Source organism: Poromitra crassiceps, assembly GCF_964638095.1.
Source record: "Poromitra crassiceps genome assembly, chromosome: 4".
Taxonomy (NCBI): Eukaryota; Metazoa; Chordata; class Actinopteri; order Beryciformes; family Melamphaidae; genus Poromitra; species Poromitra crassiceps.
Genome location: NC_139626.1, coordinates 41555727 through 41583226, shown reverse-complemented (window position 1 = coordinate 41583226; position 27500 = coordinate 41555727). Strand labels below are relative to the sequence as shown.

Genomic DNA, 27500 nt, shown 5'->3' with positions numbered 1-27500 from the left:
ACCTTCCTTGGCAGAAGATGACAGTTCAAAGAAATCCAATGTTTTTTTATTCTTTTAGTTCAATAAATGCATGATGTTCCCAAAGTCAAAGAGTAATTGTGATCTCAATATTGATAAAAAAAAAAAACGTGATTATCATTTTGACCATAATCGTGCAGCCCTACGATGAGGAATTTTCCAGGGACAAAGACTGTGAAGCATCTCTGTCTTTGAAAAGAACCTTGAGGGCCTTATGGAGGTGGAAGCCATATCACATAGTAGTCCTCTTGACTGTAAATGTTTTTTTTTCCGTAGATCCATGTGAAGAGGGGAGACCACTTAAAGGGCGCACGCATGCTCATCCGCGTAAGCAACAACATCAGCAAGTTTCCTGCACGTGAGTTCACACATTGGGCCCCATTTCCCAACAAACTGAAATGTCATGTTTAAAAAAAATCACAAAATCTAAATGAGATTCATAAGTAATTTTCCATTTAAAAAGTCCAACTGAACGTGTGTTTGTGTGCAGACATCGTGCCCATCCTGACGTCGGCGGTGATCGAGTGTCACCGCGCCGGCCTGAAGAACTCGGCTTTCAGCTTCGCCGCCATGCTGATGAGACCGGAGTACCGCAACGAGATCGACCCCAAGTACAGGAAGAAGATCGAAGCCATGGTTCGGTGAGCGACAAGCATCGACCCCTCTTCCACTCTGTGTCACTACTACACCCCTTTCATTTCCTTTCCAACACATCTGTACTTCCTCACTTTGTCCCTGTCCTGCTCCACCCCGGCGTCCACGCAGTCGTCCAGATACATCAGAGCTGGAGGAGGAAACTACTCCGTGTCCCTTCTGTGGCTTCCAGCTGCCACAGAACGAACTGCTGTGCATGTCCTGCAAGAACAACCTGCCCTACTGCATCGCTACGGTAACACGCGTCACAAACAAATCCTCACTTGCACTCGCACACACATACACACACACGCACATACACACACATGCACCCGCACTGTATTTTTACCAAAATACCTTCCTTAGACTTGAATTTGTTTCACTTGTCTGTCCTTTATTCGTGTTCTCTCTCGATCCTCCATCTCCCTTTTCCTGTTCCCAGGGTCGCCATATGCTGAAAGAGGACTGGTGTGCATGTCCTCACTGTGAATTCCCCGCTCTCTACTCGCAGTTTGTTCTGTAAGGAATCTCAGCTGATTCACTCGGGTTACACATGCAACTATTTACAGTAACTGTGCCCGTCATGTACCGGGACACATTAAAAACACACCATGTCACCGTAGAAGTGGTGGTCGGATTTAGACATGGGGTCACTGAGCAAGCTTACGGTCGAGGCTGTTATAAAGTCATGAAAAAGTGACGAGACGACCCAAAGCGAGCCGAAAAGAATGTACGCAAGGCACATAAAACACGGTGCGTGTACACAGATGTGAAAAAGTATGCAATTTTGAAATGGAAAATGTGAAGGAACCCTACCAAAATCACATTTTCCTAATCATAGAAGACATTAACACAGAACACTTCTAGACCAGGGTGGGATTTTCTGTTGCCCTTCCCCCTGGCCGTGATGCCCTGAGATCCCTAAGGCCACCTTGGCAGCCTGCTACTGTCTGTAATTGGCTCATTTTACCACACAATTTATGAAAAATCGCTCTTCACGATGTCAGTAGAGCAATGGCCTTTGTGCGCTGGCATGTGGCCTTGTGCCCTAAAATGACAAAATTCCCACCCTGTTCTAGACCGAACTTTTCAAGGTGATTGAAGAACTGTGTGAATGCAGGTTAAAAGCAGATTGTCCTTACTCCATGTATTAGAAACGCTTGCTTATGTTTCTATCTGTTTTTTCTTGGTGTGTCCAGGCTGCTGGAGACGGAGAGTGTGTGTCCCATGTGCTCCGAGACTCTGAGTTGCCAGCAGGTGAAGAAGATCGCCGATTGTTCTCAAGCTCTCACTGAGTGGGACTTTGATTCTGTTGCATAAACTGAAGGGCAGCTCAGAATCACTGTGGACTTCTCCAAATCTCATGAATTTCTGAGCAGTTGGGTCATCTGGTATCTCTGGGCTATATTCCGATCCATCTCCAGGGCAAGTGTGGAAATACGGGAATGTGATCTTTAACTCTGAAACCTAGTTACATCTTTAAATCTAATTTAGTTAAATGCCAAATTGATCTCCAGCCTCAAATTGTGGGTCTTGTGGCTCCTTACTTTTTCACAAATAAAAGCCTGTTTATATTGGTACATAATAATGGACATGCATTTATTTTTGGCTTTAACCTCTCCTGCACAATGTTCAGATTTTTTTTTTTTTTTACTGTATATAATATGTATATGTGTGCAAATAAACTTAAACCCTACTGTGGTGTAATGACTATATGCCATTTGGCACATTGCCGGGTTTCACTCAATACATGACAAAGATATTAAACATCAAATATGAAAACTGACACTCCCGTGAGCTAGACATTTCTCTATTAATCCTCATGAAATCTTTACAAAATTGCCATGTACAGGAAAATGTTCTATGTCCAACTGGTCATCAAAGTGCTCACTATAGAAAGCAGAAGTATTATAGTTGTACATACAGAGTTCCATTGTAGTAGTAAAAAAAATTAACAGTCTTTTACACTACAGTTACATTATTTACAGCCTCAAAGTTTGAACCACAAAGCAGTGACTTTAGAAATGGGCCATATTGCTTCAGAGGCATCATCCCCATAATGCTGCTGACATGATACTGGAGGGGACAAGCGGATCAAGAATATAATTTGTACACTGTGGAGACATTACAGGAAGTACAACACCGGACATTCTGCAGTTTCTCAGCTGATGCAGGGGGAGTGGAGGGTTTGGGGGGAGTGGAGGGTTTGGGGCGATGGACATGGGTCAGAGCTTCCTGCCGTTCACAATTCAAGACTGGCAAAGTAGAGAAACTGGTCAAGGCTCGTTAAGGAATCATTAACGGCCTCATGAGGAAGTGTAACAGTCTTTGTGGAGGGGCAGACGGGGACAGTTTGAAGTCTTACAGGCTTTGTGGGGGGGCAGACAGGGACAGAAGTGTTACAGTCTTTGTGGAGGGGCAGACAGGGACAGAAGTGTTACAGTCTTCGTGGAGGGGCAGACAGGGACAGAAGTGTTACAGTCTTCGTGGAGGGGCAGACAGGGACAGAAGTGTTACAGTCTTTGTGGAGGGGCAGACGGGGACAGGTCATTTCTTAGCTCTGCCCTTCCCCTTGCCTTTGCCCTTTGCAGAAACCTCCGTCTTCTCCTTGGGCTCCTTGGTGGCTTTGGTTGCTTTGACCTTCTTCTGCTGCAGGGAGGAACAAGAGACAAAGAAGTGATCAGATACGAACTGAGGCCAGCTATGATTAGGGAGGGGTGGGAGGGAGGAGAATTGATCCAGCAGAGTATCACATCTAAGTAGACTTGGATTAAACAGATGGTGAAAAGGTTTTCCTTTGGGGACATAATTTGCAGTGGAAAAAAGGTAATAAATCGATTCGCAATACTATCATATCATGACTTAAATATCATATCATGGGGCATCTGGTGATTCCCACCCCTAGCTATGATAAAACACACACACACAAATCACAATCATCCGCAGATGGGTTTTTCTTACTTTTATCATAGCGTCAGCAGTGAGGCCTTCCTCCTCCTCTTCCTCAGGCTCCTGGGAGTCCTGGGACTCTACCCCGGGCATCTCGGACTCCGCTCCGCCCCCGCGCCGGCCCTTCTTGACCACCTGCAGGGAGTAGGGCGTCAGGTGCGCCTCACGGTTGTACGCCCGCGTGAAGGCCGCCTTCACCTGGGAGGGGGAGACAGGACAGGGGTGGAGTCAGGACTGTGCATGGCACAATACCCTCTGAGTTGACTGGTCAGTCTTTTCACTATCAGTGTATATGATTTGAAGTCATATGACAGCTAGAGGACAGAAAACACTGCTGATTGAGCATTAGAGGTGTGATCAAGTCCATTTGGCTTCAGTCAGTCAAGTCTGAAATTAAGTTCCAAGTCTAAATGTAGACTTACCAAGTCAAGTACAAGTCTAAAGGTCCTTACACATCGGGAGCGTTTTTTTCGTGCGATTAATTCGCATGTCAATAATATCTCCCGAACCTATATCAGTAAATGCAACCGTGCATACCAACGGCGAAGTTTCGTGGAGCGTTATTGCGGTGTTTATTTTTTCAAACCACGGTCGATTTTTCAGAAATTCGCTTGCGACATATACACATCTGTGGCTGTGATTGACAGGTGGGTCAAAACTTGCATCGCAATTTCGTGCTGTATATTCGCATCGCTCTTGATGCGTAAGGACCTTAAATGTAGAACACCAAGTCATGTCACAACAAATCTAGGGTCCAGTATCAATTTAATATCTTAAAAAAAAAATATCTAGTATATTACAATGCAAAATCATTTTAATAGAATTTTTAAAAACTTGTGAAGTGCATCTTCGACAGGATCTTTGGTCAAGAATTTAGAAAGCATTTCAGTCAAGTCCCAAGTTGTCAGAACCAAAGTCAAGTCTCAAGGAATCTCTTCATGCATCAAGCCAAGTGTCAAACAATGAACTGACTGGGAGGGACTCGAGTCCAAGTCATGTTACTCGAACCCCCACCTCTGCCGAGTGACCATATAATAAAAGGCATGTGGAGCTCAGTGGCATTGATCTCAACCAGTGTCAAGACTCCCGCTCTCATAGAAAAAACTGTACAAGTTAGTGACCGGAGCATTTGACCATCTTTGTTATGGTCCCGAATAAAGCCCAGGCAGCACATGCTGCTCCTCCGTGCTGACCTTGGGGTCCAGTCTGGAGTAGGGGTCGGGCTGCCCGCCCCACATGCTGATCTCCATCATGCTGTCCACGTCCTCCTTGATGAGCTGGTAGGCGTCCAGCAGCTGCACGGCCTGGCCGGCGCCCTCTGCTCCCTGCCGCTGCAGCGGGGTCAGCAGCGCCCCCCGCAGGTAGGGCAGGTAGTCCTGGTTCACTGCCTGTCTGCTGCTCAACGTCCTGAAGGAAGGAGGGAAAGAAGTCCAGAAGTTGGGAGACATGAGGAGAAGGTAATGAAATTACAAGCCATTTTTCTTTGTTTTCTCACTCTTTTGTTGTTGTTATGCGTTAGGTGAGGCTGACAAAATGTCTTTAACTTGTGGTGATCTTTGGAGAGGTAAAGCATTACATTATATATAAGGCACACTTAATGATATAGTGGCTGACAGTGTCACCAATGTGAGAGTAACGAAGCAATGCCACTTCATTCTGTTATCTTTAGGGGGGTAAAATAAAAAAATATCTTTCCATCTTACTTGATTTGATTCTTTTAATGTACCGTAAATTCCGGACTATAAGCCGCGGCTTTTTTCCCGTTTTTTGGCCTTTTTTGGCCCCTGCGGCTTATATAACGGTGCGGCTTATCTATGGATTTTTTCCAAAAAAAAAAAAAAAATCTCTCTTTTTTAGCACTCTTTCTAACTATAAATCCACTTCTGTTTTAATTTCCTCTCTTGCTCTCTTTTAACAACATAACATAACATAACACAACACAGGTAAGCAGAAAGAAAAAGACGAAGCAATCACGCCATGAATGAGGAAATGACTCACCTGCTGGAGGCTGGAGATACACGGCTTGGGCTAAACTTTTACTCCGTGAAACACTATCGATTAAGTCCGACATCGCTCAGAGGTTTTGAGCAGCTTGAAAACAAGTTTGAAAACGTGCAGAAGTCCATCCACTCACTCACTAAAGAAACTAAGGCAACCGTGAACAGAGTTTATAATGCGGAAAAGCGCATCAGCGCACTGGAGGACAAAAACAACACAGTGAGTCCGAAAATGGATAAAATGCAAAATCGAAACCCTGCACACGCAGGTTGATGACTTAATCAGCAGGAGTAAAAGAAATAACATTCGCCTGATCAATGTAAAAGAGGGAGCTGAGATTGGTGACATGGACGCTTTCGTGGCAAAATCCTGTGTTACATCCTGGACCTGAAGGAAGGCGAGAAACCACCAGAGGTGGACAGGGCACACCGGGCGCCTCGGCCACGTCCAGACCCCGGCCTGCCACCGAGGGCCATCTTCATCTGCCTACTCCGCTGGCCCGACCGTCAACTCATCCTCCAGGCTGCGGGGAAGAAGCCCCTCACCTGGGAGGGTACGCGCTTTTTCGTCCGGCAGGACCTCTCCGCGTTGGTGCAACAGAAACGCGCAACATACAACAGCATCATCGAGTCAATGGATATCGCTTTGGCGTACTGTACCCAGCGAGACTCGTCATAACCATTGATGGACAGCCGCGGAACAAGAGCTCAAAGTGAAACTGCCGAATATCTTTTGAGTTGGACTGGTCAATAGTACTGTGAGTAACTAAAATAAAAAAATAAAAAACGGAATTCTCTCTTCTTTAGCACTCTTTCTAACTATAAATCCACTTCTGTTTTAATTTCCTCTCTTGCCCTCTTTTCACCACACCGCGGACACTGTGTGCACTGTAAAAAAAACAAAAAATACCATTAAAACACCCGCGGCTTATAGTCCGGTGCGGCTTATATAAGAAAAAAATAGTCAACTTTGAAGGTGCGGCTTATAGACCGGTGCGCCTTATAGTCCGGAATTTACGGTAATGCATTTTGCTTCGTTTACATGAATTTGACCTTTTTCCACTTTGTGGTCTTCTTATTTCGCCACCCTCTTTTCTTTGATCTATTTTTATGTAAAGCACTTTGAGTTGCCTCCGTGTATGAAATGTGTAATACAAATCAACTTTCCTTGTCTTATGCAGTTTGTGCACGCCTGAAGTATAGTTTCAGTCAGCGCGCACACGCACACAACTACTGCATGAAGTCCAAAATACTCCTGATGACATTCTTTACTGTGATCATGGGTGCTTCGTCAGCATCGTACCCATAATCACAGTAAAGAACTTCCTTAGGCCGTGTGTCCATATAGCTTCTTTTCCTAAGCCCCAGCGTCTTTTTTCAGTTGTTTCCAATGAGGAGAGAGTGTATGCGGGCGCATACGGACGTCTAGAGAAAGCGCGCTGCAACCAGCGTCTATTTTCAGAACGCTCCGAGTGTTTTGTGCGCCGGCTCCCTGCACTTCCAGTTGAAAATATTTAATTTTTCAGAAAGACGCTGGTGTCGGGTGCTCCTTTTCAGGCAACTAATCATATGGAGAAACTATCACAACAGAGACAGAAAGGCTCAATTGTGGGAGCAGATTGGCTAGACACTTAATATTTCTGGTGAGTGTTGTGCTTTTATCACAGAACGTGTGTTGCTAGCTTGTTAGCTGTTAGCTATCAAGCTAGGTTCCTAATGTTATTTTCAATCTGCTTGATTGCATACTGTGCGCTGGGATCAGCGCTCACCAGCGCACTTCCAGGGTTTAACGGTCAGAAAAATAAGCTATATGGACACACGGCCTTAGGCAGATTCTAGCTATGGTTGTGTGTGTACACATACAGTATGTGGAAACGTCTGAAAACTATGGCCTATGTGCCACTCACTTCAAGCTCATGTGCGAGGCCAGCTCCTGGAGGATGCGGGCATGTTTACTGGTGGACGAGTTCTTGCCCAGCCAGCTGGGGAAGGTGGGGAACTGGTTCATATAGCCTCGCATCAGCTCCCCTGGTAACACACTGGCATAGATGGCCTGGAAAACACACACACACACACACACACACACACACACACACACACACACACACACAATGATGAACTTGCCTGAATCCTCTTGTGTACAAACAGAAAAGCCTCTACAGCTCTACAGCAGGGGTCGCAACAGGTAGCTTGCAAGCCGTCAATTAAGTAGCTCGCAAATGAATCCACAATTATTATTTTTTAATTATTATGATTTATGCATAAACTAAATCCCACTCATGTATAGTGAATCTCCTATAACTATCTAGCAATTCCAATGGGAGCAATCGCTGTTCACGAAACCTCAGAGGGTGTCTCAGAGGGTCTGTGTGACGTATACTGGCTGAAAACAAATATTGCCTTCGCTGAAACAAGGTAGAGGCGGGACATAGTGTGTGGATGATTTGATTTGACTGTTCTGGGGACTGGAGTTGACATGGGCCAATCCTGGCGATTGAATGCTGTGAATCCCACTCGGGGGATCGATGGATCCCACCGGATTTGTGGGGAGAACAAGCCCACACCGCTCCGCACGGCAAAATAATCTGAAACCTACCAGTCACATTTCAATAACAGTCCATGTGCAAACACAATATGTCTTTATTCAAAGATCACAAAAACAGCCCTGAAATCCTGTATGCTATATATCAGAGGTGTAATTAGGCACAAACAAACCATAGCAAGGAGAGGTTCTGCATTCTGAGAAGATGTAAAGGGGGCTGTTGGAGCAGGACATAGGTACGTGCAAATGGCTTTTAATTCAACTTCAATGTACTCAATGTATTAATTTACCTGAGTGGGAAGCAGTGACCAGTTCTGTCTGGAGCGGATCTGTCTGTCCACCAGGTCTCCATCACAGATCGAGTCGGCCGTCTTGCTGATCAACATCAGATGGGACTTCAGATTACCACTGATGGGAAGAGACAGACACACAAAGATATAACCCGTTATAATCCTAACCTCATTTAATGGTACATGTTTGATAAAATTGGAAAAAAAAACATAAAAGGAATAATTATGTCTACACAGTTGCGTTGGGATCAAATGTTTGAGTCTGTCAGCAGATGCTATTACTGTTCATCCTTTGTTCTCAGCCAGGCTTATGAGCAAAGATGTGTATGTATAGGTAGCGTTGTGCATCAAAGATGTGTATGTATAGGTAGCGCTGTGCATCAAAGATGTGTATGTATAGGTAGTGCTGTGCATCAAAGATGTGTATGTATAGGTAGTGCTGTGCATCAAAGATGTGTATGTATAGGTAGTGCTGTGCATCAAAGATGTGTATGTATAGGTAGTGCTGTGCATCAAAGATGTGTATGTATAGGTAGTGCTGTGCATCAAAGATGTGTATGTATAGGTAGTGCTGTGCATCAAAGATGTGTATGTATAGGTAGTGCTGTGCATCAAAGATGTGTATGTATAGGTAGTGCTGTGCATCAAAGATGTGTATGTATAGGTAGTGCTGTGCATCAAAGATGTGTATGTATAGGTAGTGCTGTGCATCAAAGATGTGTATGTATAGGTAGTGCTGTGCATCAAAGATGTGTATGTATAGGTAGTGCTGTGCATCAAAGATGTGTATGTATAGGTAGCGCTGTGCATATCAAAGATGTGTATGTATAGGTAGAGCTGTGCATCAAAGATGTGTATGTATAGGTAGAGCTGTGCATCAAAGATGTGTATGTATAGGTAGAGCTGTGCATCAAAGATGTGTATGTATAGGTAGCGCTGTGCATATCAAAGATGTGTATGTATAGGTAGAGCTGTGCATCAAAGATGTGTATGTATAGGTAGAGCTGTGCATCAAAGATGTGTATGTATAGGTAGAGCTGTGCATCAAAGATGTGTATGTATAGGTAGCGCTGTGCATATCAAAGATGTGTATGTATAGGTAGCGCTGTGCATCAAAGATGTGTATGTATAGGTAGCGCTGTGCATCAAAGATGTGTATGTATAGGTAGTGCTGTGCATCAAAGATGTGTATGTATAGGTAGCGCTGTGCATATCAAAGATGTGTATGTATAGGTAGTGCTGTGCATCAAAGATGTGTATGTATAGGTAGTGCTGTGCATCAAAGATGTGTATGTATAGGTAGTGCTGTGCATCAAAGATGTGTATGTATAGGTAGTGCTGTGCATCAAAGATGTGTATGTATAGGTAGTGCTGTGCATATCAAAGATGTGTATGTATAGGTAGCGCTGTGCATATCAAAGATGTGTATGTATAGGTAGTGCTGTGCATCAAAGATGTGTATGTATAGGTAGTGCTGTGCATATCAAAGATGTGTATGTATAGGTAGTGCTGTGCATATCAAAGATGTGTATGTATAGGTAGCGCTGTGCATATCAAAGATGTGTATGTATAGGTAGCGCTGTGCATATCAAAGATGTGTATGTATAGGTAGTGCTGTGCATATCAAAGATGTGTATGTATAGGTAGCGCTGTGCATATCAAAGATGTGTATGTATAGGTAGCGCTGTGCATATCAAAGATGTGTATGTATAGGTAGCGCTGTGCATCAAAGATGTGTATGTATAGGTAGTGCTGTGCATCAAAGATGTGTATGTATAGGTAGTGCTGTGCATATCAAAGATGTGTATGTATAGGTAGCGCTGTGCATATCAAAGATGTGTATGTATAGGTAGTGCTGTGCATATCAAAGATGTGTATGTATAGGTAGTGCTGTGCATCAAAGATGTGTATGTATAGGTAGTGCTGTGCATATCAAAGATGTGTATGTATAGGTAGTGCTGTGCATATCAAAGATGTGTATGTATAGGTAGTGCTGTGCATATCAAAGATGTGTATGTATAGGTAGTGCTGTGCATATCAAAGATGTGTATGTATAGGTAGTGCTGTGCATATCAAAGATGTGTATGTATAGGTAGCGCTGTGCATATCAAAGATGTGTATGTATAGGTAGTGCTGTGCATCAAAGATGTGTATGTATAGGTAGTGCTGTGCATCAAAGATGTGTATGTATAGGTAGTGCTGTGCATATCAAAGATGTGTATGTATAGGTAGTGCTGTGCATATCAAAGATGTGTATGTATAGGTAGCGCTGTGCATATCAAAGATGTGTATGTATAGGTAGTGCTGTGCATCAAAGATGTGTATGTATAGGTAGTGCTGTGCATCAAAGATGTGTATGTATAGGTAGTGCTGTGCATCAAAGATGTGTATGTATAGGTAGCGCTGTGCATATCAAAGATGTGTATGTATAGGTAGTGCTGTGCATCAAAGATGTGTATGTATAGGTAGTGCTGTGCATCAAAGATGTGTATGTATAGGTAGTGCTGTGCATCAAAGATGTGTATGTATAGGTAGTGCTGTGCATCAAAGATGTGTATGTATAGGTAGAGCTGTGCATATCAAAGATGTGTATGTATAGGTAGTGCTGTGCATCAAAGATGTGTATGTATAGGTAGTGCTGTGCATCAAAGATGTGTATGTATAGGTAGTGCTGTGCATATCAAAGATGTGTATGTATAGGTAGTGCTGTGCATCAAAGATGTGTATGTATAGGTAGTGCTGTGCATCAAAGATGTGTATGTATAGGTAGTGCTGTGCATATCAAAGATGTGTATGTATAGGTAGTGCTGTGCATCAAAGATGTGTATGTATAGGTAGTGCTGTGCATCAAAGATGTGTATGTATAGGTAGTGCTGTGCATATCAAAGATGTGTATGTATAGGTAGTGCTGTGCATATCAAAGATGTGTATGTATAGGTAGTGCTGTGCATCAAAGATGTGTATGTATAGGTAGTGCTGTGCATATCAAAGATGTGTATGTATAGGTAGTGCTGTGCATCAAAGATGTGTATGTATAGGTAGTGCTGTGCATCAAAGATGTGTATGTATAGGTAGTGCTGTGCATCAAAGATGTGTATGTATAGGTAGCGCTGTGCATATCAAAGATGTGTATGTATAGGTAGCACTGTGCATATCAAAGATGTGTATGTATAGGTAGTGCTGTGCATATCCGTATCTCCTCTCTCACCCGGCGGCCACCGGTCGTACATGCAGGTAGTTCTCCTGGACGAAGAGTGGTGCGAGCGAGTAGTCGTGGAAGAAGAGGTCGGACTTGTCTATGAGGCTCATGCGGGCAGTCTCCTCCCCGGAGATGAACACCTTCCTGCACACGTCGAAGGGCCCCAGCTTCATGTCCTTGCGGGCGCTGGCTGCGTCAGACTTGCACTGGTCGAACGTCATCACCTTGTCCTTCACCGACCACATGCTCAGGTTGTGGAGCACCTGGGGAGAGGAGGAGACGGGCGGCGCGGGAACGAGGGAGAGGCAGGTTTAGCAAAAACGGCAGACGAGAGACGCTTATGGGCCTGGTAGAAAGGGTTTCCTTATTTCTTTGGCTTCTTTACCTGTCGGACATCCTGATTGGAGGCCAGGATGATTTCGTTGAGGGCTGGGGGCGGGATCTTGATGCCCTCCCTGAAGGCTATGGACATCATCGCTCCCTGATGAAACACAGGAAAGAGGGAAGGTAGAGGGAAAAGAAGCAGAGGAAGGGGTGAGTGTGGAGGGTTGGTGGAGATGTGAGAGAGAGAGAGAGAGGAAATTGATTCAGTCTAGCATCTCCAGTGTTCTACCTTGAATTCTATTTTAACTGATACTAATCATTCTATTAGACCAAAGTGACAGCATGAACATGGTGTCCCTTGTTGTACCATTCACGAGCCGTACTGCTAGCTCCTTTTACAGTTGCTATCCAAGCTCATCCTGGTTGGATCCAAACACAACATCTTTACATTGTGTGTATTGACGCCAAGTTTTCTGGGTGTTTTACCTACCGTAATTTCCGTACTATAAGCCGCACCGGAGTATAAGCCGCAGCAGCAAAATTGCCTGTTTGTTACATATATAAGCCGCACCGGACTATAAGCCGCAGGTGTTTTAATGTTTTTTTTTTTTTTTAATTGTGTTTTAATGTTTAATTACCATATGTAAGGGTTCGTGCACAGAGGGGATTGTCGGGAAAGAGATGGCTGTTTGAGGAAGCTCCCATTTATTAACATTTCAACAAAACAACATAACACAACACCACCTGTGTTTTTTTTTACAGTGCACACAGTGTCCGCGGTGTGATGAAAAGAGGGCAAGAGAGGAAATTAAAACAGAAGTGGATTTATAGTTAGAAAGAGTGCTAAAGAAGAGAGAATTCCGTTTTTTTTCTTTTCCCTGAAAAAATCCATAGATAAGCCGCACCGTTATATAAGCCGCAGGGGCCAAAAAACGGGGAAAAAGCCGCGGCTTATAGTCCGGAATTTACGGTAAATTACCTCCAGCCAAATATAATCCAACCAGCCAGAAAAGCTGTTGGTGGCAGGTGTGATAGGGCAGATCAGCGCGTGCGTGCATGTGTGTGCGTGTACCTTGATCTGCTCCACTCGAGGCCTCTGGAAGCGCAGGTCGAAGCAGTAGTTGGCCAATGACCTGATCTTCTGGTGGTTACGATCGTTGCACATGAAGATGATGGGAATCTTGGTCTGTTTGATCAGACTAATCATCTCCTGAAGGAGGCAAAAACATCAAGAGGTCGGCGTCAGGAAGCAAGGCAGACGACATAAAATAATTGATATCTAGATGACAAATGGGAGGTGCCCCCTTGTTAGCTTAAATATGACATTTGCCTGTTTGTTTTTTACCTCTAGTTTTGATTTAATTTGTTTTGACTAATATTTTACTTTACTTTATTTGTTTATTTGGTCAGGACAGTACACTTTAATGAACAGTTACCTTACAGAGTGATCTATATGATAACAGTAAATACTGTCGGATTTAGCTAAAAGCTCATTTGCATCCGTAGTCCTCAGGACATAAAAACATACAAGATTAAGACAACATCAAAACAGAAAACAGCAGGAAGAAGAGAAAAAACCCACTAGAAACAACAACAATGTGGCCAAATAGATATAATAATGGTGCGTTAAAATATCTTTCTTAGTTCAGCTAGTTTTCCCACATTTTACAGAGAGGTGTGTGTTTGCGTACCTGTATTCCTCCTCGGTCCTCGTTGCCGGCCATGCCATCCACCTCATCCATGATCAGGACGTGTTTACTGCTCACGGTCTGAGAAGCGCCTGCACAACACACACCAATAGTTACACATACCGAATTACCGATACAGGCTACAGACATTCATATTATTATTTCAACATGCCATTTGCCTGTGTACATCTGTAAAGGCTGGCGTACGTTCAAACTAGGGATGTTCATCAGTTATCGAAAATCGATAATTGATTGTTAAGGAATGGAATCGATCATGTGGAATTCTTATCGATTATTGTTATTATTAATTAATTAAATTTTTTTTTGTGGACTAGGTTTGGGTGGAATTCGTTCCTCCTCGCCCCACTCAATTGCACAGCCGACTAACATGAGGTGGAGCTTCATATAGTCTCTAGTTTTCTGGCTGGGCACGGGCCTTTGTGCCAACAAAACTGTTTTAAACATAGGGAATTCACACCGGCATGCGCCGGGGACAGCAGAGTGTTGGAGAGGAGACACATTGAAATAAAGAGTTCATTGAGGAGAACACGTTGTCTTTCGTATTTTCTGCCATAGGCATTCATTTTGTAAAAAAAAAAAAAAAAAAAAAAATATATATATATATTATTATTAATATGATCGATAATCGATATTTGATCGTTCATTTTCCCCGATTTTCGATTTTGGACATTTTTCAAAATGAACATCCCTAGTTCAAACATGTGAGAAGAGACCAGAGAAAGAGAGAGACGGAGGAAGATGAAGAGAGCGAGGCGGTACCAGTGTAGAAGTTCTTGATGCTGGTGTTGTTGAGCGACTCTGCGACCACCACCTTCAGGCTGTTCTTGCTGCGCGTACAGCTGGCATTCAGCTCCACGTAGCTGTAGCCCAGCTCCTGCAGGCACGCACACGCAGGTAGAGGGAGAAGGACAAGATGGAGTCAAAGGAGAACTGGCAAAATGTTCAAGCTTTAACTCGTCCCCAGATGGGAAATGTGGGTGCATATGAAGAACATTCTCACGACAAAGTATACAGGAAACAACAATGAATGACCAAATTGTGTGTTTGTGTGCGTGTTGAGACTGACCTCACAGACCAGGGCCGCGGTGGTAGTCTTCCCCACCCCTGGGGGTCCAGACAGCAGTGCAGCCTTCAACGCTGATCCATCATCTTTTCCTCCAAACTTGCCAAATTTGGCAGCTGTAGAGCAAGAAACAGTATGAACAGTATAAAGGTTACACACAGGTAGAGAGGTCTGTTGACTCTGTCAGGAGCTGAAATTCACTAAAAACTAGAGCCCGACCGATACTGGATTTTTGAGGCCGAGGCCGATACCGATATTAGGGAGTAAAAAGATTCCGATATCGATATATCGGCCGATATTCTTATATTATATATACACATTATATATATATTTTTGGTAATTATCCCTCAAATATCAAACACTTGACAAAGATATGACTTGACATGACTTGAGATATGTAATGTAGGCAGGATATTTTACAGCTTATCAATCAACTTTATTGTCCAAAATGACATCAATGCAATGAAACAGTAAACTTCACTGGGAATTTAATAATGATAAATAACTAGAAATACAAAAACACAAATAGAACAAATATAAAATATAGCGAGTTAAGAAAAAAGATCAAATATACACAACATGCTGTCTATAACTTAAAAAAATAGAAAATAAAAAAATATCGGCAATATCGGCCACATATCGGCTGATACCGATATATCGGTTATCGGCCGATAATATCGGTGGACCGATATATCGGTCGGGCTCTACTAAAAACAACATCAATTTTGGTTACTCATTTCAACAACGGAGGAAAAATTGGTTCGTCATTGCTCAGAATGTGGATGGAACACCTCCAAGATGTGTGCGGACTGCGCACACACACACACACACACACACACACACACACACACACACACACACATACACACACACACACACAGCCTCTGTCTCTCCTACCTGGTGGTTTGGCAGCTCCCCCACTGTGGTGCCTGTGCCAGTTCTTCAGCCAGCGGACGAGCTTATTGGCACAGCTCTGGTCTCCCTGCTGGCCAATCACAGACTTCAGAGAGCGGGGGCGGTACTTGTCCACCCATAGCAGGCTGACACCCTCTCCGGTCAGTGACGGGCAGGATGTGGCTGAGGAAGATGAGGAAGAGGTGGAGGAAGAAAGGCCCAGACCCCTGCGGGCCTCAGGGGCCAAGTCTCTCTTGGGCGTGGTGCCGCCACTGTCTCGTGCACCTCGGCCCGCCACCAGGCCGGTCTTGGACGGGCTGGGGGTGTGAGGGGACCTGGAGTTACCCTTGGAGGGGGAGATTTTCTGGGCCTGGGGGGTGCTCTTTGAGGTCCTGCTCGTGGAGGCCTTGCTCTGTGTGACATGGAAAAGGCACCAAAAGAAATACAATGTGTCAAAATGAAATTCACACGTACTCAAAAATACCATTGAAGTGACACCTTTTGTGTGCAAATGAGGCTATGATTTATGAAACCACTTTGCAAACTGCATGATATACTTTTTTATTTTTTACTTTTCTGATTTCCCCCCATTTTTTCTCCCCAATTGTACTTGGCCAATTTCCCCCTGCTGCCCCGGTCGCCACACCCTCTGCCGATCTGGGGAGAGCCGTAGACTAGCACCATGCTTCCTCCGACACATGCACTGTTGCCAGCTGCTTCTTTTCACCTGACAGCGGGGAGCTTCACCGGCAGGACATATCGCTTGGGAGGATCACGCTATTCCAACCAGTTCCCTTCCGCCCTGAACAGGCGCCTCGACCAACCAGAGGAGGCGCTACTGCAGCGACCAGGACACATACCCTCAATCCGACTTCCCACCCGCAGACACAGCCAATCATGCCTGTATGGACGCCCAACCAAGCCGGAGGTAACACAGGGGTCCGAACCTGCGACCCTTGTGTTGGTAGGCAGGGAATCTACTGCTACACTACCCGGACGCCCAACAGCATGATATAGTGATATAGTGATCAGGGTAGATTTGTGTGTTCTGACCTCTGCCTCAGCAGCGATCTCATACTTGGACTTCTTTCCTGGTTTGGTTCTGATCAGCTCCAACAGGCCATCCTCATCCAGGATCTTGGTACCAAAACTCTCCGCCTGAGCAGTGAGGGAAGACAGAGTATAAAGTCAAACTGTTCAAACATGGCTAGAGACAAAACAGCAAAATAATCTACATGGCATAACACAAAATAATCTGCATGGCATAACACATCGGCAAGAGAATGGTTCAAGCATAAAAACAAAACTCAAAGCATAAGGAGTCAATAAGGGTGAACACTAAACATAATAGAGCACGTTTGTGTGTAAGAATTAAGCTATCTGCAGGTTTCAGAAAGCCAAATTTAAGACTTCATAAAGTCTGTCTGGTCACCTTGTCGGTCTTGGACGCTCCACTGTCTCTGCCCAGCACCAGGTAGGTGGTCTTCTTGCTGACGTTGCCCGTCACCTTGCCCCCGTAGCGCTCGACCATGGTCTTGGCAGCGTCCCTCTCCATGGACTCCAGGACCCCCGTCAGCACAAACACACAGCCCTCCAAACAGTTGTCTGCTCCCTGGAAAACACACACACACACACACACACACACAGCATCACAGACCATTAGTGAACAAGCATAAGACGAAGGCAGTGACATGAATCAGCAAAATCTGCCACAGAACATAACGTCTGCAGATGGTAGGCACTCTGTGTCTCTCCGTACGTGTTACCTTACCTGGGGTATCTCCTTGGAGCCCAGAGCTCGTGGTCCATCTCTGTTGAGGTAGTTCCTGTAGGCTGAAGAGTTGCCTCTCTTCTTCTCTGCATCATCAGGACTAGTACTTGTGCTCTGCTCACATTGACAGAAAAGGGAGAGAGCATCGTTTCCACCATGAAGAAGATGCACACGGTGCCTTGATTTTAGATGATTACAGATTGAAATATTTCCGAGGTAAATAAACCCTCTGAGCGACTCACCTCCGGTTTCTTGGGGGATGTCTTGAGTGTGGTGGGTGTGGTCGCCATTTTGGGTGTGAACTTCTTGGCCAGGCTCGAGGGGGTGAGGGGCTCTTTTTTGGGGGAGAATTTACTTTTTGCGGGCGAAATGGGTGTTTTGCTCTTCTCCTCTTTCTTCACAGCTTGCGCCTCGTCCTTTCTCTTCATCAAGGCCAGCTTGGAGCTGGCCTTGACAGAGGCGGGGCTCTTCTTCGGGGACGGACCGATGACGTCATCCGTCAAGTCCATCGTCCCGTTGGTCTTTGACGGGCTGCTTGTGCTGCCAGAGTCTGTGCTGCTCTTTTTGGGAAACGTGGTCTCCTTACGTGCCTGTGTGAGGGGACACACACAATGAGACTTACCAACTAATGGCGTATGTAGGAAGTGCATGTAGGTCTTTGTGGTTGTGTTGGTCACCTTCTTGGCGCGTGGCTCCTCGTCCAGCATGGCCAGCGTTCTGGCAAACTCCTCATCGTCATGAACCAGTGTTTCCAGCTAAGTGAGAAAAGAAGTTGGGGTTAGAAAGAGGAGGGGTGAAACAACACTGGCTTTGTTAATAATACATTAGTGTTTATAGTAAACAAGCAGCTGGAGTGTAGGTCAGTCTACCTCCATGTCCTCATCCATCTGCAGCTGTCTGGCGATCAGCTCATCATTCATCACATCATCTGGGTCCTGAGATGCCTGAGGAGCGGATGGGATTTTAAGTCAGAGTACATACAGTTAGTGTAGGGAAGTTGTAGCTTCAAATTATAATGTGCTGGATTATTTAAATTAGAACTCGTCACAGGTGATTGATCAGAATCACAGAGATGTCTTTAAGATTTTATTGGGGCAATGCGGCTGAGGTAAGGCGGCCGATCAAGTAGCAGTCGAACACAGAAACATTGCTTATTTATTAGGGCTGTCGAAGTTAACGCGATAACGCGTTAACGCAAATTCCTTTTAACGACACTATTTTTTTTAACGCGTGATTAACGCATGCACCTTCTGTGATGTTTGAGCCTTGGTCCGCTCCATAGTTTGGGAAATCAGGAAGCAGTAACGTTGATTGCAAGCAGAAACAAAGCTCCATGAGCAGAAGAGGAGGAAGAAAATGGGTATAATGGCAAGTTCAGCTTCAAATTGAGAAAGATGTCCTGCTTTTTGGGTAAGAGAGCGGGAGCGAGTCAGCTCTTCCCGTCTGTCTCGTCTCTCACCGTGGCAGAGAGTGAGAGACAGACAGACAGAGAACGGGGGGGGGGGGGGGGGGAGACAGAGAGGCAGAGAAAGCGAGCGAGACAGACAGGCAGTGAGAAAGAGAGAGGGAGGGCGATCAGACCAGAGAGAGACCGACAGAGAGCGGGAGAGAGAGACCGAGAGAGAAAGAGAGGGGAGAGAGAGCATGTATGCAGCTGCTCCTGTCTATGGCTCGAGAGATGTAGAGGATAGCACCATTAACTTCACACAGTGCAGATGCACAGTGCAGTGAGAGATGTGTATTCCCAGTAACTAGTAGCAATAATAACAATACCAAATACTTACCCATACTAATGATAATAGCTACTACCCATACAACAGTGCATATTTTCACAAAGCTCTCAGGTTTAAGGTACCTCGGTTTAAGGTAGATTTAGAACAAATAAAAAAAATCAATTGACAGCCCTATTATTTATATCTTGGCATGTATGACATCATTGATGACCTCAAAGTTGCAGTGACATCATCGATGACCTCACAGTGGAAGTGACATCATCGATGACCTCACAGTTGCAGTGACATCATCAATGACCTCACAGTTGAGTGACACTGTAGTGGTGACGGTGGTCCAGTCCATGACATCAGCTCATTAGGTCACTGGTTCGAATCCGGCCGTGGGTGTACCATTGTGTATGGTATCATCATTTGGCATTTATACAGTTAGTATGTGGCAATTTTGAGATTTTAAATGAAGATCGTTATTTGAGAGTCTAGTGAGAGGATGAGAACAAACATCAGTAAAAAATTCAATGTACAAATACTCATGTGAGACAAGTGAAAGAGTTTTGAGAGAACAAATAAAAGATGAACAAAGAAAAAAGGTAGGAATAAAGAGGGGTTCAACAATCAACAATACTCACAGCCTTCCTTTTGGTGCTGGCTACCAGCTTCTTATCCGAGCGCTGAACGCTCGCAGTGCCAAAGTAGTCCAGCACCGAGGTGGGGGTGTGTTTGGGCTTGGCGGGCGGGGCCGACTTTGGGGTGACAGGTACAGGAGGGGATTTCACCCCCTTTTTCCCCTGGGTGGAGGAGGGCTTAACGGGACACTTCGTCGTCTCCTTGGCCACTGGCGGAGTCTTCTCTGTATTGGTCTTTGTTGTTTTGGACACACCATTCTCCTGGGGTTTGGAGGTCTTCTTCAAGGTCAGAAATGTGTCGCTGTCTGAGTCTACAACCAAAAATGGAGGAATAGCCGATTTCTTCAATTATCAAAACAAGTTATTTTGCATAACAGCCAGGATAAGTGCTGGTATGAGACAGTGTTTTGGTTTGGCAGTAGTGTGTGTGTGCGTGTGAGAACTACAATGAAGCTTGGTCCACATCACCTGTTTCAGAGACGTACTGCACAGGATCCTTCTTGGGAGGAGGTTCTGCCTTGCTGGTCTTCTGCCTCTCTTTAGGAGATTTCTTTGGCTTCCTCTCTGGCTCCTCCTCTGAGTCTTGGTAGGCAGAAAGACGGGGATGAATTAGCAAATAGAAACACGAAGTGGGTGAAGAGCAACGGACAAGCTGCTGGCTGCAGTTGATAAAAGCTAAACGTTTTCTACTGACTGTAGTAGACATGAATGGTGCGGTATGCAGAGCCACTCTTATTACCCGATTCTATGACTGCACGCTTCTTGCGTTTCTTCCCGCTGTCCTGTTTCTTCTCTGCTTTGGGGCTTGTGACCTGCAGCACATGAAGCATAATTAACCATAACGCACCAGATCTGCATGCCTCAGGCTCTATAAGCAGAGCATCACATGATTTCCTTGCCTTGGGAGTCACTTTCTTTTTCTTCTTCACGTCATCCTCTGCAGAGAGAGACTTCTTTTTTTTCTTCTTCTCTTGCTCTGTGCTGATGCTTCCATTTGGGGCTGCTGCTTTCTGCACCGTGGCTTTGCTTGTTGTTGGTGCAAAGAACCGCCTAATGTCCTGTTCCCCAAAATGACTCATGTTAGCTTCAAGGCAATCACAACAGGACACTACCGACAGGGTAGACGGAACATTGTTGCATGGTTACCTAATGTTATATGTTGCAAATCAATGTATTAACGCTAATGTGTATTCTGTGGCCACCATCTGCAAAACTTTTACTTTTTACATGGATGCATGCATCATTCAACCTTTTTGGGTTTCGTAACAAAACACAACTGTCAATTTCATACATTTAACGCGTTATCTAATTACAAAACAGGGCAAAGACAACAACAATGTGCTGCCTGCAGAATGTTGAGCCACCTCGCCAAGTTATCTTTTGTAACGTTAGCATCACAGCTAACATGAACGTTAACTTAGCTGGCTGTTGTGTGCATGCTGCGAAACAGCAGACAGGTTCAAAACACGAATATTTTGATGCAACGGAACGAGTTTCCAGAAACAGACCGCTCACTGTTCGAACAAATCGACAAGTAGATGTTGTGACATACCATGATTGATACTGTACGTTTGCTTGCTGGTAGATGTCAGATTAGTTGTCAAGGCAGGGGTAAATCCTTGGCGCGAGCGCGAAGTACGATTCTGGTCGCCTGGAAATGACGTTGTAGCGGGAGCTGTGACGTATGTGCGTCAGCCGACGTGCGTGACGTCTCCGCCGCATTATTATGTACATATGATGTACATATTTACGTTAGGCATAATTCAACAGGTTGGGGTTTAGATTTCAGCCCAACTATTACCCTTGTTATCTCCAACATACATTTCCATGGGCAAAATCTGCTTTACCAGTTATTCAGGTATTAAGCCATATTTCATTACATTACATTTACATTACATTACGTCATTTGGCAGACGCTTTTATCCAAAGCAACTTACAATAACACATTTTTGTCAGCAATAGAGCAATCAACTATATGCAACACAGTCTATGACAACTACAACATCTGAAGGAAAAGTGGTAAAGTTAAGTTAGTATATATATATATTTTAAATGAACAGAGAGAAGTTAGTTCAAGAAGGGCCCATGTTTCAACATTGCCATTACCAATATTTCATATTGGAATCAATTTGTAGATGTGGTATGGAAGAAGGCATGGCTTGGACCTGGACTGGCAACCTACCGCTAAATCGATACCTATTTAATAAAAAAAAATTAAACTAGTTAATTCTATCCAGCTAAAAACTATTTAAGAGACATTGATGTACATTGTACATGTAGTTTCTGTAATGTCTGTCCTGAAACTGATGTGCATTTTGTTAAGAATTTCTCACTAAATCTGTTTTCATTACTGAGGAGGGAGAAGAGAAATCGTTTAAAGTTGTAGCTACTTTATTTTTGGAAGAATGTCTGTTTGGCCTCCTGGAAAGTAATACACAGTAATAACACTTGTTTAAAAGAAAACCACAATAGGGCAATGGTGTGACCTGGTACATCCTTTTCTATCCAGCTTATCCACTCTGGTGTGGGTGATGCTGATGTCAAAGTTCTTATTTCTCATTCTACATATCTGCATTTATTTCTCCAGCTGAAGTCACCTACATGTTAATCACCTGAATGTCTGACTACTAGTGGTCATATCTACACCAGACCAGTGTCTTCTGTGGCCAAATGTCCACTACTACTATGCTGTGAGATTTATTGCAGTGTATCCACATGGGCATGTCAGCGGAAACTGGAGATTTTCCTGTGGTTTACACATATAAACAAAAATATAAGTGATAAAAGATCTAAGACTTTTACGATGAACACAAAATTCATATTGCTTCCAAATGTTTTTACTAGTTAGTGAGCACTTCTCCTTTGCCAAGATAAGAATCCATCCATCTGACAAGATATGGCACTGATATGGCATAGCAAGATGCTGATTAAACTGCATGATTATTGCAGGTGTGCCATGGGATGTCACAAGAAACGGCCACTCGACAGTTTTATCAAGAGCTCTCCTGTAGTCAGCACACATGCTCCCTCAAAACTTGCAATATTGCACTATCTGTGGCATTGTATTGTTTTAAAACAGATTTTTTTGTTTTTTTTAAATAAGCCTTTGTGTGCACAGAAAGTCTTAGATCTTTCTGAAAAATGGGAAGAGAAACAAGTGTGTGTATATTTTTGTTCAGTGCATATAAACAAAAGGTTAAATCAACAAATTAGGACAGATCAAGATAATCAATCACAAAAATAATTAACCACTGAGACGAGTTTATCTGGAAAAGTGGGGATGAACTTTATTGGTCGTTAACACGGTTCAGACAGGGGGAGATTTCCTCCAGCTCGTGCGGACAAGCCCGTCTGATGCCGTCCATAAACTTCCTGAACGTTCTGAACTTCGTGATGGCCAGCTGGATTAAGGCCGCTGGAGAGAGACAAGAGAGCAGAGTGAGAACAGGCAGCTGATCACATGGTTTACATTGAATGTTTATTACATTAAGCGGCACAGTATTGAGACCTGCAATTTATAATGCATCAGCCTAGTTGACAAAATCAGATTATGTTTGGCATATTTTTTTCAGATTTATTTTTATTTAACACGTTCACTGCCAATGCCGAGTTGACTCGTCCCAAAAAATCCAACGGTTGACTGCCATTGACGAGTCAAGTCGTCAAAAAAAAAAAAAAAAAAAAAATTTGACGGTGGGACGTGGATCAACGCCCCCCACGTCTCCTATAAAAATATGGGAGCCACCGAACGTGTACAACCCATTCCACCGACCCACTAAGTTGCGACAGTGCTCTCCAGACTAGAAAAAGCCGAGCCAAAACTGCAGGGGAACGCGCGAGGAAACCATTCTCATACTGTAAAATGGATTGGCGAAAACGCTTTCCGTTCGCGCATTATCGCGCTGGGAGCTGGCGGTGGGGGATTGCAAATTTGCATAATAGATTATGCGTGCAACACACTTTGAAACACCGGCAGAAAGCCCACAATCGCACGCAGCTTCATTCCAGCTGAGCTCACAACCGAAACGACTCATGCAGACTCGCCCAAAGAGCAGTCGCCAGCAGCCAGGCAGCACAGACAGGCAGAGCCTCGCTTGTGACAAACGCTGCAAAGCCACCAGAGACACACCCACGGAGGGAGGAGTTTGAAGGAGAGGGGGGTTTCCTGCTGCTATGGAGGAAATTACTGTTCAAAACTATTGTTTAGATGTCTGACGTCTTACGCCAAAAATAAATGGTTAAAGTGACTGTTCTATCGAATTTCACAAAAATCCATTTATCTCAGAATAAATTTTCAGACGCTGAAACCATGCTGTATTCTACTGCTAATGCCTACATAACTACTAACTCTACAAACTAACTCTTTTAGACAGAGAAAGCACACATTCTATTACGGTAGTTCTTTTGAGATAATTTGTGTTCACAAAATCTTAGCAGAAAAGAATCCTCGGCTCTTGAAAGATGAGCCAGAATCCTAAAAAAAACTTCGCAGAACCTACCTACAGTATTGAAAAAACGGCTGGCAGTGAATGTGTTAACAGACGCTCACTTAATACAATCGTATACAAACATTTGTGTTTGAGCATATGAAATTAGATTTAGAAAAAATGTAAACATACACATCACAGAATAAAATAAAAAAGTAAACAAATGCGTTTGGCTTCTTTTGAAAACATCCAAATCATTCCTGCATTTCAAACAAGTTGGAGCTCAGACGCTTGCTGCCGTTACCGTGAGATCCTGACAATAAATCGGAGCCAAGTTAGACACGTGCAGAACCAGCCATTTGAAGCATCAATAACAGATAGCTCAAACTAATAACAGACTTAACACTTCTGGAAGATTAGAAGAAGATTAATAAAAGACAGACAAGGGAAGCTTTGGACATGTTCTTACCTCTACGAGTGTAGCTGCAGTATTTACTGATCCGTTTCCACTACCGTTCCCTTCTCAGACACGTAAATACCATCCAAGAACTTTCTGATATCCTTATTTTTCACTGTGGTGGCCTGCTGGATCAGAGCAGCTGGAATAGAGGAGATATGGTACAGGTCAAACAGGATCAGGAATCACCATCATTACAGACTACAGGTTATGAGAGATTGAGGGAATACAGATTGAAGCAGAGGGAAGAGGACTGGAGAAAGACAGTGTAATAGGATACTGTAAACAAGACTAAATGACGTTTGAGAGAGGGGGGACGTGGCATAAAGGGATGGTGGCATCAAAAGAAAAACCTGGATTCACAAACTATTTTAGAGCAGAGGGCTGCTGGAGAATCTAATTCACAATTATTTCTTTTAGTTAAAATTGGCTAAGTGGGTGGTGTCTGTGGTGGCAGTGTCAGTCACGATTGTAATGTCATCAGTGATGTCACTTGAGCAATTCTGATGTCATCAGTCTTGTCTCTCGAGCAACTGATGTCATCAGTGTCTTCATCATCCTCATCAGAATATAAATGGGAGCTGGGGCTCTGTGTGTTTCTCTGTCTGTCCCTCTGGTGACATCATCAGTGATGTCAGCGCATAGCGCGCGAGATCCCTAGCGTCATAAATTCACTCACACAAGGCTATAGCTCAGTGACATCACTGATGTCATCAGTGATGTCATACATATGCATTGTGACATCACTGATGATGTCATCAGTGACACACACACAGTAATCCAATTCGATTTTCAGTGCTTTTATTATTTAAATTTAATATTCGATTTTTAATGAATTTTTAATGTTACTTCTATAAATCCTAATCATCATGTTGTTGTTATGTACCGTTTTGTCCACTAGAGGGCAGACCAACCACTCAAATGTCCTGTTGTAACCTGTAACATTGACCATTGAATGAGATAGATTATGTGATAAAATAAAATTAAACTACATGGGATAGATAGATTACATGAGAAGATTAAACTCGTATCACAGCCATCTGTGGTCAAGGGAATTCTTCACTGATCATTTTTCTGTTGTTACTGAGCCCAACTCGACCTAGCAAACGGAAGCTAGATGATTTTATTTTAAAAAGAAAAGCGCTATGTATTACTGCGGGTTAAAATTTACTTTTTGAAGTCACAACATTATGTTAATTTAAAACAGGTTTCTATGGAAATGTTTTCTTTATTTTCTCTTTGGTACTTGTGGTATTTTGGATCACATTTTTTTTTGCAATGGTACTTTTATTGTGAAAGTTGGAACAGGAGTTTTCCTTTCTATTCTGGCTGAATTGACAACTGTCATCAAACTTTTGTTGTCGTTGATGTAATTGAGTCTTACCCTTGTCCCATATTCACGTGTGCCTTGGTATCAGAAATAATATAATAATAATTGTATGAAGAATGACTAGCTATTCGACTGCTTTTGCCTCTGCCTCAGTTTTTCATTGGATATTATGACGACGGACGTTACAATATATTGACGGGTTCCACCACATGCATGTGAGTTGATGCGGAGTGATTAATTATGCACAAGGTTGTTAATAGCGTCTCCTACCGCAGATTAGCAACTTGTTGTTCATGTTTGTTAAATACCAATGCGATTCAATTGTGCGACAAGGCTGTATTGGGCTACTTGAATGCTCCTAATTGTCTCCCGGTGAAGGGAGATAGTCAGGCAAGCGAGCCTAGCGCATTGACGCAGTGCATTGACGTTGCAATGCACTGCGTGCTCACAAAATTATATTGTGATTCCAGACTCAGAAAGCTCACAGAAAGTTCATCACATGTGACAACATGATTCACACACGCTGGTTAGCCAAGGGGAGATGGACGAGATTCGCCAAATGTTGTAACGGAGTCTACAGCACAAGAATTTCACACGTGATACTTGTACTACGGAGTGACAATAAAAATCTTGAATCTTGAATATATATATACCGTAAATTCCGGACTATAAGCCGCACCTTTTTTCCCGTTTTTTGGCCTTTTTTGGCCCCTGCGGCTTATATAACGGTGCGGCTTATCTATGGATTTTTTCAAAAAAAAAAAAAAAAAAAATCTCTTTTTTAGCACTCTTTCTAACTATAAATCCACTTCTGTTTTAATTTCCTCTCTTGCCCTCTTTTCACCACACCGCGGACACTGTGTGCACTGTAAAAAACAACACAGGTGGTGTTGTGTTATGTTGTTTTGTTGAAATGTTAATAAATGGGAGCTTCCTCAAACAGCCATCTCTTTCCCGACAATCCCCTCTGTGCATGAACCCTTACATATGGTAATTAAACATTAAAACACAAAAAAAAAAAAAAAAAAATACCATTAAAACACCCGCGGCTTATAGTCCGGTGCGGCTTATATACGGTATGTAAAAAATAGTCAACTTTGCAGGTGCGGCTTATACACCGGTGCGCCTTATAGTCCGGAATTTACGGTATATAAAAAATATTAGTTTTAAGAGACTGAGGGAGAGAGAGGGGGAGACATTGCGCCAGGCAGGCAGGTGAGGCCACGCAATAGCCGAGCTGCGGGCGAGGCCGCGCAGCAAGTTATGATCAGGTTATATATTCACAATATATAATATATATATATTATATATACACAAGAATGGTTATCGGTGTACCTCAAGTTTATTTACACTATGGGAGGCTATGTGATTAAACACCGCAGCGTGATGTTGGATTGCGTGGCTCCAGAAGTTGAACTCTTCCCAGAGTTTTTTTTTACGTAGCCGCAGCCAAAACACACCACCCCCATTAAAAACGAATGGAGCGGCAATCCAGAGGGCTGGAACCTGTCTGAACGCAGCCATAGGCATATAGGGCTTCT

General features: G+C 43.7%; 2 protein-coding genes across 2 annotated transcripts in view; one reads left to right on the top strand and one right to left on the bottom strand.

Annotated features, from left to right (window-relative positions):
* wdr19 (WD repeat domain 19) overlaps positions 1–2450 on the top strand; it is a 20679-nt gene extending 18229 nt beyond the window's left edge. The window contains exons 32-36 of the mRNA XM_083634783.1: positions 295–376; positions 509–659; positions 784–907; positions 1094–1170; positions 1851–2450. Of these exons, the coding sequence (XP_083490909.1) occupies positions 295–376; positions 509–659; positions 784–907; positions 1094–1170; positions 1851–1971 (555 nt within the window). The 3' untranslated portion in view covers positions 1972–2450. The remainder of the gene's footprint in view (positions 1–294; positions 377–508; positions 660–783; positions 908–1093; positions 1171–1850) is intronic.
* Positions 2451–2461: 11 nt separating this feature from the next.
* Positions 2462–21392, bottom strand: LOC310774675 (replication factor C subunit 1-like). The gene is made up of 23 exons (XM_083634785.1): positions 21298–21392; positions 20645–20803; positions 20485–20557; positions 20214–20327; positions 19749–20056; positions 18259–18333; positions 18067–18144; positions 17632–17979; positions 17390–17503; positions 17051–17230; positions 16672–16776; positions 15622–16030; positions 14728–14840; positions 14421–14535; positions 13644–13732; positions 13025–13162; positions 12014–12109; positions 11638–11891; positions 8430–8547; positions 7505–7650; positions 4794–5007; positions 3613–3798; positions 2462–3300 (listed from the first exon to the last, which is right to left on the bottom strand). The coding sequence occupies exons 1-23, from the start codon at positions 21298–21300 to the stop codon at positions 3199–3201; spliced, it is 3537 nt and encodes a 1178-aa protein (XP_083490911.1). The 5' UTR covers positions 21301–21392; the 3' UTR covers positions 2462–3198.
* Between the last annotated feature and the right edge of the window lie 6108 nt (positions 21393–27500).